The sequence below is a fragment of the Ricinus communis genome, chromosome 10 (assembly GCF_019578655.1).
Source record: "Ricinus communis isolate WT05 ecotype wild-type chromosome 10, ASM1957865v1, whole genome shotgun sequence".
NCBI classification, from domain to species: domain Eukaryota; kingdom Viridiplantae; phylum Streptophyta; class Magnoliopsida; order Malpighiales; family Euphorbiaceae; genus Ricinus; species Ricinus communis.
In genome coordinates this window covers 431,879-448,204 of record NC_063265.1, presented here as the reverse complement: position 1 = coordinate 448,204, position 16,326 = coordinate 431,879, and the positions used below count along the sequence as shown (strand labels likewise).

At 30.5% G+C, this 16,326-nt stretch overlaps 1 protein-coding gene across 1 annotated transcript; it reads right to left on the bottom strand.

Moving 5' to 3' along the window:
• Window positions 1–3,173: 3,173 nt before the first annotated feature.
• On the bottom strand, window positions 3,174–3,898 carry LOC8264926 (NADH-ubiquinone oxidoreductase 20.9 kDa subunit). The gene is made up of 2 exons (XM_048370281.1): window positions 3,585–3,898; window positions 3,174–3,494 (listed from the first exon to the last, which is right to left on the bottom strand). Exons 1-2 carry the CDS (start codon window positions 3,736–3,738, stop codon window positions 3,331–3,333), a joined length of 318 nt encoding a protein of 105 aa, XP_048226238.1. The 5' UTR covers window positions 3,739–3,898; the 3' UTR covers window positions 3,174–3,330.
• Window positions 3,899–16,326: the final 12,428 nt, after the last annotated feature.

Here is a 16,326-nt window from a genome sequence, read left to right as displayed (position 1 = left end):
ATATTTGTTAATTAATTACTGGTAGGATAACAAAATCCATTATTTTGGCAATTTATTCTTTATTAAAGATTATATTCAATCACTTAGAAAATATTAACATGTTTAATATACTAATTCATCTAAAAATATAAAACGATTAATACATAATCTTTTTCCATATCTTTATGTTTATTAAAAAACTATTCTTGGCCAACTATAATATATGTAAACACACGACTCATGCTCTGGAGTCACATGTATATCTATATACAAATTGTAATAGATAATTAATAATATAAAGATAACTTAAATAAATATTATTATTGTAATAAATCTATTACAATTGTATATAAATATCCATCTATCAATTTTATCAGAAATTGCTTATATTTTGGTTTTGAAAATGGGTGATTGACCGGAGTCTATTATCGGGCTATGGCCCCTAAATACGCTTCTGAGTGATTCTTTTGGCTGACTTTTAATCATTAACCATATAATTCTTTTTTGTCCCTTTAGGGTGTATGGCATTTGTAGACAGCTAAAATTTAATGTCAATTTTGCTCTATGATTTCCTGCCATGTCACTCTCTCTTTATAAATGTCATATTATAATTAGACTAAAGATATTTATTTGTTAGCCTTTTTTATATATATATAAATATAAGGCACTCGAATCATTTACTATCTACTACATACAGAGAGACCCACCCATGTAGTTCTTTATAATGGCAAGGCAGCCATTATGGCTAACATCTAAGCCAGTAGATTTGGTGTTCTTTTCCATTTTAATTGTGGTGCACAAGACTAAACTTGAATCTCCATTGTTAAATGAACCATATGTTACATTTATTTATGGGCCTCAACCACTTGCAGTTAGAATAGAATTGAAGGATATTTCCCTCGGTGGGATAGCCAGCATTCCAGCAACCCTGCTGCTATGGCCAAGAACTCATACAGCATGGAAGAAAGCTTAGACAGTCCGACAAAAAAAATATAAAGTGCTATTCTTGGTGATTATTGCTAATTTTGTTGTATGCACAGTTTCATTGAAGCAAGAAGTGAAAAGGGCCAATATTCTGTTTCTTAACAGAGTTTCTAATGTGTTTTAAGAGCCAATCCTGAACTGTAAAAATCACTAAGAGTATACATCCAAGATCAGTTCCATAAGAGAACTTATGAGCGACTGTTCTTGCAACTTCTGGTCCTTAAGTTTTTAATTCACTGTCAAATCTAATCGCATTAACAGTACTTTATAAATGATTGTTATTTGTATTTACATCCCACATGGTCAATTTCATTAACCTGAAGAGTCTGCATAAAAGAATACAAGAGGTGGTCAATAAACATACAATTAAAATGATTAACATTCAAGTAATCAAAAACATAGTTTAAAGGTCTTAGGAAATAACATCTATTTCCTCCCTCAGTCCTCTATTTGGAATAGAACTTGCACCTCATCATATCATAAAGGAAGAAGACAAAGCATGGTCAAGTTGGAAAAAATTTACAAAATGGCAAACACTCAAATTCCAGTGCCGGTAGTTGTTTCAGACCTATAAGGCACACAGCAACTACTACTACTACAGTGGTCCTGTAGCTATTGTGCCTACAAACCTGAAGAGGAAGAAAAGGAACTTCAAAATACCATGGACCTACCATTTTTTTTAGAAAAAAAAAAAAAAGACAAGTGCTTGAAGACGTGCAGATTAATGTTTAGAGCATAAGATCACTCCCATGACAGTTTCTGAAAAAATTATAGGGCAGCCATCTGTTCGAGGATGCAGCTAATCTCCCTCCATCTTTAAAGGACACTGATCAAGTTCTTGTTCTTGGAAAAGCTATCTTCATTTGACATCCCATTTTCTAGCATCATTTACTATGCGTTACTGGAATCAAATCGATTTGGATTAATGCAGTATCAAATAATTTTTTTCTTTTTGAAGAGAGAGCAAGAGAAAATTTATTTGATACTGCACTAGTCCAAACAGGGTCCTCCTAGTACCTCTGCGTGTATGATTGCACGCATTTCGCATTTGGACTAATCTGTATTTGCTTCAATACTATCTTACATAGGCATGGCTGCTACAAAGATATGAACACCTTCCTTAATCAAGAAACACAATATGTCCTTAAGGATAGCAACCCATCTGATGCTTCAACAAACGGCACTACCACTAGAAACTAGAAATGCTGCTTTTGAAAGTTACATTATGTATAAGAGATCACTAAAGTTTTGCTCAAGAACTCAACTTCTAGAGATGAAAGAGAATCAATTAGATGAGGACTCCACGTATAAAGAGAAAAAGGTAAAACATACCATCAATTCCATTGTAAATAACATTGACTAAAACCTGAGATTTCCAGAGTGAAGATGAGTCCTTTTAGATATATGGTAAGCCTAAACATGTTTCAAGTTAATGCTTCTGCTAGAGATAGCATAGTTAATGATCAATGGTGGAAGATGAAAGTAAGATATATGGTAAGCCTAAAAGCACTTCAAATTGATACTTTAGCTAGAGATGATATTCCTCTTCAATCAACAGAGTGGTAGCAGGGTCAACTACAGTAATCCAGGTTAAATGTATCTATCAAAGGTCTCACAACTAAGAGACTAGTGAAACACATAATATGTCTCACAAAATAACAGACTAGTGTTAACCCATATTTCTAAGTGTAGTTCTTATTTAACATAAACAGAGGTCACTGAGACTCATACTCACAAAAAACTGGACTCTTAGCCATGTTCACCACTTCCATCGTTTAGTCCTCTGAGTTAACATACCCAACTACAAACATATTGAAATACTATCATATACCTAATGAGATCTTCTCTCTTAAAGATTGCTCAACAGTAAACATTGGATGCCAGATGCTACTCCTACTGCTAAGCTACATTCATAACCAATGCCACTTTCAATTGTCTCATAACCTAAATGTTCATTCGCTGTGCAACTGATTGCATAAGAAACTCAAAATCAGATGCAACCAACTGTTCATCTATCTTCTTTCAGCATTTTAGAGGCATAGCACAATACACATTTTGGGTTCTAACACATTCACAAATCTCTGAAACAATATGATAGAACTAAAACAATTGAAACATTTACAAAATTTGAACCGCAAACGTGATCAAGAAAAATTCAAAGAACCAAAATCCTAATGAATAAAATGGAAACAAATGATAGCAAACACATAGAAACCAAAATAAATCAAGCAATAAATGAAGGTCCAGAATCATAGTTGCAATCCAATTGAAGCAAAGTTGACAGATTCAATTATTACCATCATAATGCAAACAAAAATCAGTTCTTGATGTTCTTTATTTTCTTTCATTCAAGAACAAAAAGAAACCCTAATTGTTGAAACCACGTTTCTGGTAATGAGCAACCTCACCCTCATTAGGGAAAAAGCCCATGAGTCGACCAGCAGAGTTTTGATAAGCATACATGAAACCACCCATTAGCCCTATTAACCCTCCAGTCACCATCGATGGTCCTTTGATACCTGGCTTTATCCCTATATACAAACATAAATATATATAACAAATTAAAACACATTTATACATGAAACTATAGCAAACCCATATACATGTATGCAAAGTAATACCAGAGAGGTAGCCGACGGTGACAGAGACGCCAGTGATGGTGGCGAAACGGCAGTAATCGAGGAAGTTGAAGTTACCGACCACCTTGGTGAATGGAGGATTGCGATCTATTACTGGGTACTCTGGTTTCACTGATGCTGTTATATCTGTGTTCATCTTTTTCCACTCCTTTCTTCACTAACTGATTGTTAGTCTCTCTCTCTCTATTTCTCTCTCTGCTGCCTTCTTCTTCCGGTAGTCATCTATGGCTATTAGAGTCTTTGGGCTTTCCTTTGTCGATTGGCCCGAGTGGTCTCTGGACTTCCATTTCTTCGGCCTCAAAAACTCGGGTCATAGTTTTAGCAACTGTTATAGAAGAAATTTCATGGCCACTATCTTTTGCTTACTATTATTTTTTATGTGGTATTAATTTTTTTATACAGTTATTTTATTTTTATTTCTTATTTATAAGGTTTTTTTAACTTTAATTTTTTTATTTCACACGTGTTTCTGTTTTTTTCTTCTTTTTCTTTTAATATATCTATTTTCTAAATTTAAACTTTATTTTGTTTATCTGTTTGTGATTTTGAAAGTTAATTTTTTTTTAATTTGTTGCTTTAAATTAGGAGTAATGACAAGCTTTTAATGGATGGTAACTGTTTAAATTCAGTTATTTTTTGAATTCGAATAGTCAAATTCTGAGAAATTTGATTAAACCTTCCTTTTCTAAAATAAAATGGGTAAGAAGAAAGTTAGTGAGGTTAAATCGAAAAAATAAGAATGATGGTATTGAAGAAAAGAAGAAAAAATCAAATAAGAAGAGGTTGCATGCAGCAGCTGGAGATTCTCCAAAGTCGTTAAAGGAAACATAAAGTATGAGTGAGGATTCTTGACTTAAGCGATCGAAAAGAAGAAAAGTTGTTGGTGAAAAAATTATTCTTGAGTTGAAGAAGCTTCAATCTAAAAAATATGGAGAAATCTCCATTAATGAATATGTTTTTCCTCCTTGAAATGTATTTTTTATAAAAGGCGTGTATGAGAAGATATTATATACTTCTTTCGTTTACGTGTTTTATTTTTATTTTATTTGTTAGTCTATTTAAAATATTTTCGAAAGATGCTACTATAATATTTGAAATATCTTTTTATGATTATTGTATATAAGTATATCTAAATTACACTTTTGATATACCTGCATTTTTATTTATAATTTTAGGTTGTTAATAGATAACTTTTTATTAATTTTTATGTATTTTATATTTTATTGATTTTGTAGTTGAATTTTTTTAGTTTATTTATAAACTTGATTTCTTTTTAAAAAAAAGATACATTTAAAATAATCAAAAGATATAATAAATCGGTTAAGATTTTGTTATTCTTATGTTGGATTTGTAGTTCATTCATTTTGTGGTTAATTTCTTTAATTTTATTTGAATTTTTTGTTGCCTATGAAAAAGATACTATTGACGTCACATGTCCACCAGCTTTCGCCTGGTTCATCCTTAAACCACACATCTACTAAAGGGGTCCTGCTCTGATAACCACCTCACGGGTTTTAGTCCCACTTGTGAACTTAGCTTTCACACACATGACATAGGATTCACGGCCGTTTGGAAAAAGACTTTACGACCTAGTTGTCCCAACCGTGAAGACCAAGCTTCATGCCCGTGATAAGTAGTTCACACCCTTGAAGATCAAGACTCCCACCAATGAATAATTATTCACGGATATGTCGAAATTCTAGATTTTTGGAGTGCCAATTTTGAGCTTATGAAAAAAAGTCCACACCCATGAAGTTGCATTTATTATGATGGTTGAATAGCTATTTACTTTCTTTACGAAGCTTTAACATACTTTTCTTCTTAGAAATATATAAATCTTATTTTTATTTATTTTAGGGTTACCAATAGCATTTATTAACTCTCAAAAACCATAAAAGTCTTTATAATTTTATCTTATAAACAAGTGTCAAGTTGAAATTTGATGATTGGATAGTTGAGTAATTCAGTTCTTATACTCAAAGCTCAAAAGTGAGTTTGAGTGAGTGGGTAGATAATTAATTACTTTTGCAACTAAGATAAAATATCTTAAATTGTGGATTTGAGTATTAACCATTTAGAAAAAAATATTTGGGTATAAGTTATATGTGATTTTATATATCTAAAGTAGATTGTTAGTGGATTCAAACTTCCATTACGATTGAGAAGAAGAGATCTATAAATCAAGTATTTCTCTATTCTCTCTTTATCTCTAAATATTTGATTTTCACTTTTTGTAGTTTTAAGTATTTTTCATCTTTTTCTTAAATCCACAATTTACCCCTATTCTCTGCTTTTGATATTTAAGATAGATTGCTTATGTGCTAAAGTTTTAGTTTTATTAATATATAAATTGTATATCTTAGTTATAGTAAGTTATTTACATGTGTTAATTTTTTTATCGGTAATATTATTTCAACTCTTTTGTTAATTTTTTTTCATTTAATTCAATTAATTATTTAAAATGTTAAAAAATGATAGAGAATAATATTTATTAGATTTTATATTTTCTAAATTTTAATATGAATAAGGTTCAATTTGATCATTGATGTTATTGTTCGGATTCAATTTAACCATTGCTTAGAGTCATAGACATTTTAGCTTAATTTTTTGTATATATTGTTACAATTAATTATATTTTATATAAAAATAAGAGAGCGTGTTATACACTTTTCAAAATAGAATAAATTTATTAGACCAGATTAAATTATTGAAATTAAAAAATAAATATTAATATTCTAAATTAAAAAAAAATTCAAAACAATAAATATTACTAATGTTCTTAATTTTTTTTTTTATTTTCTAATAATGTGAAAAAGACAACTATAATGATGTCAGTGATGATGATAAAAACTGGTGAAAATGGAAAGGTGATTACAATAAAAGTAATAATGATAAAAATTATTTATTATTTTAATTATATTAATTATATTAAAAATATTTTTAATTATTATAATTTTTAAATTATTCTTTTATTTTTATTAAAATAAAACTAATTTAAATTAAATATAAAACCTAGAATAAAATATCTATAAATATAAAAGAAATAAATTAAAACCCAGCAAAAAAGTCAATGAAGGAATTCAACTTTTTTTCTTGGGACGATCTACGTAATTCAACTTTGTTCCTTTTTTATACAACTATAATGCTGTCCTCTTAAATTATATGCAATGGCAAGAGGTACCTAGTTGCCTGGTAGATTATTTGGTAGAGGTGGTTTACAATTCCGGTCATACTATATAACAATTAGAAATGATGTGGCAGCTCTGGAGGGCACCGTTGTCATTTCATTGAATTTACGAATTTTAAAATAAGAAATACTTAATTTTATAAAGTATTTCCTTTTAAATCTTATTTATTTTTAAGAATTTAAGTTAAGAAATCTCATAAATTTAAATTCGTTCAACACAAACTACCATTAGAAAATACAAATTTATTAAAATAATTATTCTTAACTATATATAAAATAAGCTACTTATATATATAATTCAAGCTTTTTGAAGTGATTTTTGATTTTTATTAAGATTTTACTTATACATATGTTTATGTTTAAGATTTTAATTCTGAATAAAGAGACCATATATTATACATATTGCTACCGTATATAATATATAATATATAAAGATAATTAATCATTTGTTTCCACATAAAGTCGTTTTTAAAGTTAATGGAATTATAAAAAAACACATGCACGTTTTTCTTGCTTTGAATATTATTATTGTTATTATTTTTAACTTTATACTTAAAACGGACAATATAAGGAATTTGTTAAAATCTTTGTAATGGAATGGCATTTTATTAACATGTAATTGGTTAATGATATAATTTTGAGATTTATATTATTCACGAAACTATTTAATGAATATTTTGAATTTAATTTACTAAATAAATTTATCAAAAATGTAATAACTTATTTTTTATATTTTATTATTTATCTAAAAAGTTTAACTATACATGCATGCAATTTGTATTCACAAACTCTTGTAAGTTATATTTTTTTTGTTTAAAGCTTTCATTTTAAAGCTTTTATTTCAAAGTTTGTATATTTGTTCATTCATCAATAATCAAGAACTTGTTATTTTATCTTATTTCCATTTCTTTTAAAATTTAACAAGTGTATGCTCTGTGCTTGCCTCGTCTGAGGATTCTCCACACCAGAAACTTGTTAGTCTCTACAATTGGTATCAGAGCCTACAAGGTTCCAGGGAAGAAAGGATTATCTACATAAAAGAGATTTTAATCATTTTAATCTACATCACATCACTGATAAACAAACTTGTTCATTTATGCACAGTAGTAAGTCCCGTCTGGTATAAGGGCAGCAAATCTGGTGGCTTGGTTCATGTTTGTTTAGAAAGTTTTCTTGATTTATTTTAAAATAAATTTAGAACCTTTTTTCTGTAGATCTTCTTTTTTCTCAAACTCTTCTACCTCTAAGTCTTCAAGGTCTAAAGGTCTGGTAAATAGTGAGAAAATCACTATTGAAGATTTTTCAAAGCATATTTATGATTGGGAAATACTCAGGATTCAAAAGAAGCAAATATATGAGTTTTTCAAAGTTTCCTCTGTTCAAAACTGATTTTACTATCAAAACTGAAAAAAGAGATATTCAAATTTCAAAGCCTTTTGAAGAAATTTATCTTTTGAATCCAAAGACCCTCCAGAACCATAAAGAAAAAGACTATAAGTACATTCATATAGGCCTTGTCCAGGTAGGAATAAAGCCTCTTACCAGAGAAGGTTTAAATACTTCCATCTTAGCAGTCCTTAGAGATGCTAGGTTTACAAATTTCTATGATTCTTTATTAGGAACTGTTGAGTCAAGCCTTAATAAAGGACCGATTTCTTTCAATTGTTTTCCAAACACTACAATTTCTTTAAATGATAAAAATATTTTAAAGAGCATTGTTCTTCAAATAAAGACACATAATTACAAAATGCTTGAAGGATCTATTCCGATAGCATTGATTTTCAAAATACATTACAAAGCTATAATTTCTGCTTTTGGTTCGAAACACAAGCTCCACTCACCAAAAGGAGAAACCTTATTCCTCCAAACAGATCTTTCCAAATCCAATGCGACTATTCCAAAAACCATTCAATGGAAGGATATCATTATTCCAGAAGAATGGATCCTTGAAGGTGCAATCCAACCTGAATCACCAAAGCAAACAGAGCCAAATACAAATCTCAGAAACATAACCCAGTTTCCAGATGGAAAAGTAAAAGCTTACATTCAACAGGAAATCAACCTCTTCTAGATTTTCTGATGATGACTCTTCAACGTCGACCATTGATATTGGAAGGGTATCAAAAATACCTTATGTTATTTATGCCCCTTACAAAGAACCAACTCCATCACAAACACAACCAAGATTTTCAACATCTGATATATCAAGCTCAAACACCATATTACAGAATGTTGATTACCAAAGCAATATCCCTAGACCCGTTTACAATAAACCAAAGAAAGATGATGATATAGAGATCGTCTCTACCCCCATCTTCACCATCATCATCTGCAATAACTCAAAATCTAGAAGCATAAATCAACATGATTTCAAAAGACTTTCAAATCAATAAAAAGCTTTTACATGAAGATTTCTATTCAAAGAAAAACCATTCCAAAAAACTTTGGTTTTTTAAACATTTTTTATAAGAAAATGACAGTATCCAAGAAAGATACTACTAATTTTGCATACAAAACAAGATCCAAATCAAATTTTTTGATTGGTTTCAGATTTATTGCAAAGAAAACAATATCCTTTATCCTTTCAAAGAAAAACTTATTAGTCCTGTTACTGTAAGGAACAAGACTCTAGAGTGGAGAGTTGGAGAAAACCAAACCATCCAGTCTGAACACCCTCCCTTTAGGAAAATAACCATTCCTTATGGAGAGAACGAAATAGAAGCCACATCTTACAAATTAGTAGGAGAAGAGCTTGAGAAAAATGTCAAGAATATTTTCAGTAGAACAATTTCTCGAATACCTATCTTAACACAATAGGGAAGCAGCTTGTTAGGATAGAAAGCCAAATTCAAAAACCTCCTATAGTCTTCACCTCTCCAATTCCCAACACTGGTCATCCAAAAGAGATAAGTCAAACAGAAAAGCTCAAAAATCCAGTCTTCAAACCCTACCAAATCTCAAAGCCTAGTCAAGACTAATTTTAGAAGTAAACTGAGTTTGCAAGAGCAGTCAGGGAACAACTTAGCAAATTAGCCACTTCTGAGTCCTCCAAAAACCTAGTACCAAATACTCCTCAAAGCAGTAGGAATATCAGTGCTATAGACCAAGCCCAATGCAATGAATCTAATGATTCAGAGCTTGAAAGTGTCACTAAAAAACCTTCCAATATCAACAAATTGGGATGGCAAGCTCCTAGATTGACCTGGCATACTTCTAGGAATACTGCTCCAGATCTAGGGATAGAAAATAGAAATAATATTCTTACCCAATCTAGATTCAATGCCTCTTCCATCTATGAATGGAATATAGATGGAATATTAGAATACAACATCCTTGGTCTCTTACATCAGATGACCATGGCAGCCAATGCTTATAAAACCTAAAGCGGTACCTCTGATAGAGCCATTGTTGAGCTCCTTATAGCTGAATTTTCTGGCCAGCTTAAAGGATGGTGGGATTAACATCTCACATAAGCACAACAGCTCCAAATCCTAGGTGTCATCCAAACCACAATAGAAGGGACCCCATCTTAGATGAGCTAGGAAATCCTATTGAGGATGCTGTGTCAACCTTAATCTTGACAATTTTCCTCCATTTCATAGGAGACCCCTCTCTTCTGAAAGATAAGAATGCTGAGCTTCTCAGCAATTTAACCTGTAAAAAGCTTAGCAATTTCCAAGCTTATAAAGATACTTTCCTTACCAGAGTCATGCTTAGGGAAGATTCAAACCAACCTTTCTAGAAAGAAAAATTCTTAGCTGGATTACCTAAGATACTAGGTGAAAGAGTTAGGAATACCATAAGAGAAGCCCATAATGGCCAGATCCCTTATGATTTCTACACTTATGGTGAATTAGTAAGCCTTACCCAGAAAGAAGGATTGAAGATTTGCCATGACCTTAAACTCCAAAGACAACTCAAATGGGAAATGAAGAAGACTAGGCAAGAACTAGGTAGTTTTTGCAACCAGTTTGAGTATAATCCCATAGAACCTTCCCCTATCTGCAAAGGAAAATGCAAAAAAGATTTTTCTAAATCTTTTAAGAAAAAAATATTTTTTTCAAAAATAGGAGAACTCCCAAAAACAAAGAGAATTTCTACAAAAAGCCATCCTCTTCTAAATTTCCAAAACAAAATTTCAAAAAAGATTTTAGCAAAATTACTTGCTACAAATGTGGGAAAAAGGATCACACTTCAAAATATTGCAAGTTTTCTAAAAAACTTCATAAGCTCCAAATAGAAGTAGAAATTTTGAGCAAAATTTCAGCTCTTCTTGTTGATTCCTCTGAGTCAGAATTTTCGAATAGTGAGGAAGAGTTTCTGAATCAGATTCTGATGATATTCCAAAGAATATTAATATGCTCACTAGGCAACAAGAAGCTCTTCTTGAAGCCGTCAAGCATATTAATGACCCTCAAATCCAAAAACAAGTTTTGAAAGAAATCCTAAAAACTGAAACCCTTGTACCTTCCTTTAGTAAGAACACCTATGATCTTACTATGATCTTGGATAAAGGGAAAAGGTTAAAAAATCCTCTTCCTACCGTCCAAGAACTTCAGAAAGAAATCAAAGCCATCAAAACAGAGCTTAAAGATTTGAAAGAAAAACAACAGAATGATTTTGTTTTACTCCAAAGCTTGATTCTCAAACAGAATAGTGATTCTGATTCTGAAGAAGAAAATAATTTTCAAAATCTTGAGGTTTTTGAAAATGTTCCAGAAAACTTCATTAATGTTTTAAAAGAAATTACCTCAAGAAAATATTTGATCCAGATAAAACTCATTTTCCCTGGTGATTTCCAAATAGAAACTATAGCTTTATTTGATACAGGAGCAGACCTCAACTGTATCAATTATAAGCTGGTTCCTAAAAGGTATCATCAAGAAACTAAAGAAAGGCTCACCTCAGCCAATAGTTCAAAGATTAGAATTGCGGGAAAAACTGAAGCTGCAATTCTAAATAACAATGTTGCTTTAAAAAATATTTTTATTCTTACAAAGGATTTACAGCAAACTGTTATTTTAGGAACTCCTTTTATAAATCTAATCACTCCTTTCAAAGTAACTACTGCTGGTATCATTTTTAAAGCTAAAGATTCAAAGATTATTTTTCCTTTTATAGAAAAACTAAAAAAGAGAAATCTCAATCTTATAAAAGCTCACTCAATTTATAATTTTGAGATAAATGCCTTGATTAAAGGAAAACAAACCCAGCTTTTCCACCTAAAACAAGATATGGGTTTAAAAAGAATCCAAAGCCAATTGCAAAATGAATTTGTCCAAAGAAAAATTTTTGATTTGCAAAAGAAGATTGAAAAAGAAATTTGTTCTGATCTTCCTAATGCTTTTTGGAAAAGAAAACAGCATATGGTAGATTTACCATATGAAAAAGATTTTTGTGATAAATAAATTCCCACCAAAGCCAGACCCATACAAATGAATGAAACCCTAGAAAGCCATTGTAGAATAGAAATAAAAGATTTAGAGCAAAAGGGTTTAATTACAAAATCCAGATCCCCCTAGTCGTGTGCAGCCTTCTATGTCAATAAAAATAGTGAGATAGAAAGAGGAACACCTAGGTTGGTGATTAACTACAAACCTTTGAATAAAGTTCTAAAGTGGATTAGATACCCCATTCCAAACAAAAAAGATCTTCTTCAAAAGCTTCATTCTGCTTTTATTTTTTCAAAGTTTTCTTTCAAAGAATAGCTTCTTGCCACCTCCGAAAGAACAGACCACTTTCCTGGCACAAAAGTCTTTCATTATTCCAAAGCTAGCGGCGGCTCAAACAGAAGAAGACTTCTTACAATTGATCAAACAATTGTTAGAAACCGCCGCCTCTTCAAAAGGAAAATCTAAAGCTTCATCTTCCTCTTCTAGCACCACCTCAGCAGCAATTGATCTAGATGGTGACTCGAATGAAGATGACTGTTTTGAGATTTTTAAGCCCATCAAATAACATCTTTGTAAAGCCCTTGGGTTGAAAACCAGAAATGGCAGCCCAAAATAATTTTGTAATGGGAAAAAATGCTCCTTCTGAATTTCAAAAAATCATGAATGACATTTTCAATCCTTATTCAAAGTTTTGCATTGTCTATATCGATGATGTATTGATATTTTCAAATTCTCTAGAGCAACATTTCAAACATTTGGAGACATTTTTTATTGTAAATCCACCAAAGAAGTTTTACAAAAAGATGTTCAAAACATAGCTTCAAAACAGATTTTTGCCAGATGGCAAGCCATTCTTTCTGTTTTTAATTTTGAAATCGAATACATAAGAGGAGTAGTAAACAACACAATTGCAATTAGAGACAAAGCTTTTGATAATCGCTAAAGTTGTGAAATGATGAAATTAGAACACCACAAATGCATAATAATTAATTAAAATGTTATTGTAGCTATAGCCTCAAGGTCAATGATTGATTTAAAATAATAAAATTGTAGAATTTACTATCTTGGTAGGCCAATCTATGGACACAACTGCACTTAAAAAAATTCCTAGAATCTGTTATCTTTTGTTACTGAGAGGCTTTAGAAGATGCAAAACAGCAAAGCTTTGGGAAAAGTTTGTCCAGATTTAATAGATGAGAGGGCAACCAAGTTCACCCTAATTGAGCTCTTAAGAATAAGATTAGCTCGTCTGTTCTCACCATGGCTCACAAGGTTAAACCTGACAACCCAGTCCTTCTCAACTAATCTCATCCCATTACTAGCAGCTGTAGAATAAAGGAGAAGAGGAGGACTCAATTGCACAAAAGACCTTTATTATACTAAACAGAATTTTAGTACAAATAATTTGTACTATACATTTAGACACAATAATTTTGGGCCACTCTTCACTTGCTCACTTACACACTCACTGCACCTAATTTATTTCTTTTATAGCACACATATTTATTTTTGATACTAATTTATTACAATTGTTATATTCCGGATCCAGGTCCATCTAGCATTATGGACCTAGTATCAATAACACATTTGGCTCACTATTTAAATAAAAATGCAGCCTATGATTTTAACGGCCAACTAAAACAAAAAATTGTAGCTTAGTTCACGATTTTTTACTCCAACAAAAACCCATTTAAAAAACCCGTTCGCTACACCACTATCGAAAAATCAGTTTTCTTCCATAATCTCTTGAAAAACTAAAAAACTTTTTTTTTCCATATTGTTTAAACAAAAACTTTCAAAAGCTCTAAATTTTTCTTACCTTTTTAAACAATTTCGATTTCATTTCTTATCTTTATTTATCTTATACCCACTAGACTTCGTTGAACCTCCTCTACTATAACTTTCAAATTATTTTCTCATAGTTTTGCTTTCCATTTCAATGATTTTAGGTTCGTTATTTTGTAAAACTAGTTATATTTATTTAAAATGGCATTCAAATAAAACAACATAATTATACTGCATCCATAAATAATGCTATAGTTTGTGTTATATAAAAATTATACTTTTATAAACATCTGATGTATATTTATTTTTTTATTTTATTTTTTATTCATTTATATGCATGAGCCTTTGTTATCTATTTGATGACACTCAATTTATACATTGAAAAACCTTTTGATTATAATATATGATTAATGAATCTTTCTAATATATTTGATGAACCTCAAGTGATAATTTGATGAACCTGTCGTTTGAAAATAATGAACCTGTTTATTATAACCTATGAATAATGGATTTATCATTTTAATATATATAAAATATTTGATGAACCTAATATTATACTGTGATGAACTTGTTGTTTGAATATAATAAACATGTTCATTATAACTTATGAATAATTATTCTGTTATTTTAACACGTATAAAACATTTGATGAACCTCAAATGATACTTTGATGAATCTGTAGTTTGAAGATGATAAATCCGTTAATTATAACCTATGAATAATGAATCTGTTATTTTGACATGTATAAAATATTTGATGAACCTGCAGTTTGAAGATAATTAACATGTTTATTATAACCTATGAATAATGAATATATTGTTCCAATATGTTAAAACATCTGATGAACCTAATGTTATGCTATGATGAACTTGTTATTTAAAGATAATGTACCTGTCCATTATAATCTATAAATACATATTTATTTTTATGCACATATAGCATATTCATTAGTTAAAACTTGCATATTCATCTGTTAATCATATAAGGTTCATTATTAATAAAATCTATTTAATAAATTATTAGTTCTTATTTCTAATAATAATAATTTTGCAGGACAAAAATGGGTAGAAAAAATATTTCAAAGAAAAAAGTTCAGCAAGAAGAATCTACAAGGGCAGAAAAAAGAACTAGAATTGAGGAATTTGATAATGATAGATCAGGATGTTCCCCTGACTAATATTATGAAAACAAAACTACTGATAGTGTTGGAAAAGAAAAGGGGCATATGCTCAACAAAAGAAATCAAAGTAAGCCATTACTGATGATATGAGTAAAAATGTTAAGGAAAAAAAGATGTTACTACGGCTCAACAAACTCAAGAGCAGAACCAGAAATACAAAACATGCTGAATAATTGACAAAAGGAAGAAAGTGGCTGCAAAAGAATCAAATGATGACACTGATTCTACTTCTAAAGAACAATTACCAAACGAGACATCTAAATCACAACCAAGAAAACAGAAAAAAAAGAACGGAGGTTAGATTTGTCTACCTACCAGAAAACAAATATTTTATTGAAATAATTGTATTCTTTTTTGATATATGATTTTAACTCACTCCAAGACTGACAATCTCAATTTAACTGTTTTTTAGGTGTTACTAGTTTTTCTGCAGTTCTTTTCCTTTGGCAGCCCGACTCCTTCATCTTCGGGTTAATGTAACTGATTTTTTGGTATGTTTGACTTTTAAAATTCTACAATCTCCACAATAGAAATTTCAAACTTATCATTTTATAATTACATGTAAATTCAGGTATTGCATATTTATGCTGGCAGACCAAATTTAAAATGTAGTATGTGATGGCTAAAGGTCAATTGTGAAATAGTGCTAATGGTTTGAATCCGGATTGTAATTTGATTGAGTTAGTGAAATGTCAGACTTACTACAGGATTTGGTGGCCTTAAAGCTACCAATTTTCTAGTACCGGTCACGGGCCTACAGATCGGGTCGTGACAAAATATATTATAGAAGGATTGATCTCTAGTTAATAAAGATTATAAGTATTTTCCCTTACTGATTGGACTAACCCTCTTAGATAGGAACTAAAAATCTTTATTGAAACACTGCGAATTCAAAAATATTAGGCACTAAAAATCTTTGTAATTCCCCTAAGGCTCTTCTTGGATAAGGGTTAAGAAGCAGAAAGTGAGGGTAGGAAAGGCTTATACCCTTGTTTAGGAAATATGATAGAAACTAACTAGAAGAGTAAGGAAAGGTACACCTTACTCATTCATACATCTAAAGTACTCATTTTTATTACATTTTAAATTGGAGTGTAAAAAAAGAGAAGGGGGTCATACATCTGTATAATTATTTTTTCAATTTTATCCTTATGTAAAATAGATAAATTCATTAATGCT

Excerpts from the sequence above, each read along its gene's own strand:
- LOC8264926 (XM_048370281.1), bottom strand. The coding sequence starts at position 3,738 with ATGAACACAGATATAACAGCATCAGTGAAACCAGAGTACCCAGTAATA. Across the intron at positions 3,495-3,584 it reads CACCGTCGGCTACCTCTCTG|GGATAAAGCCAGGTATCAAA; the intron begins GTATTACTTTGC and ends GTTTGTATATAG.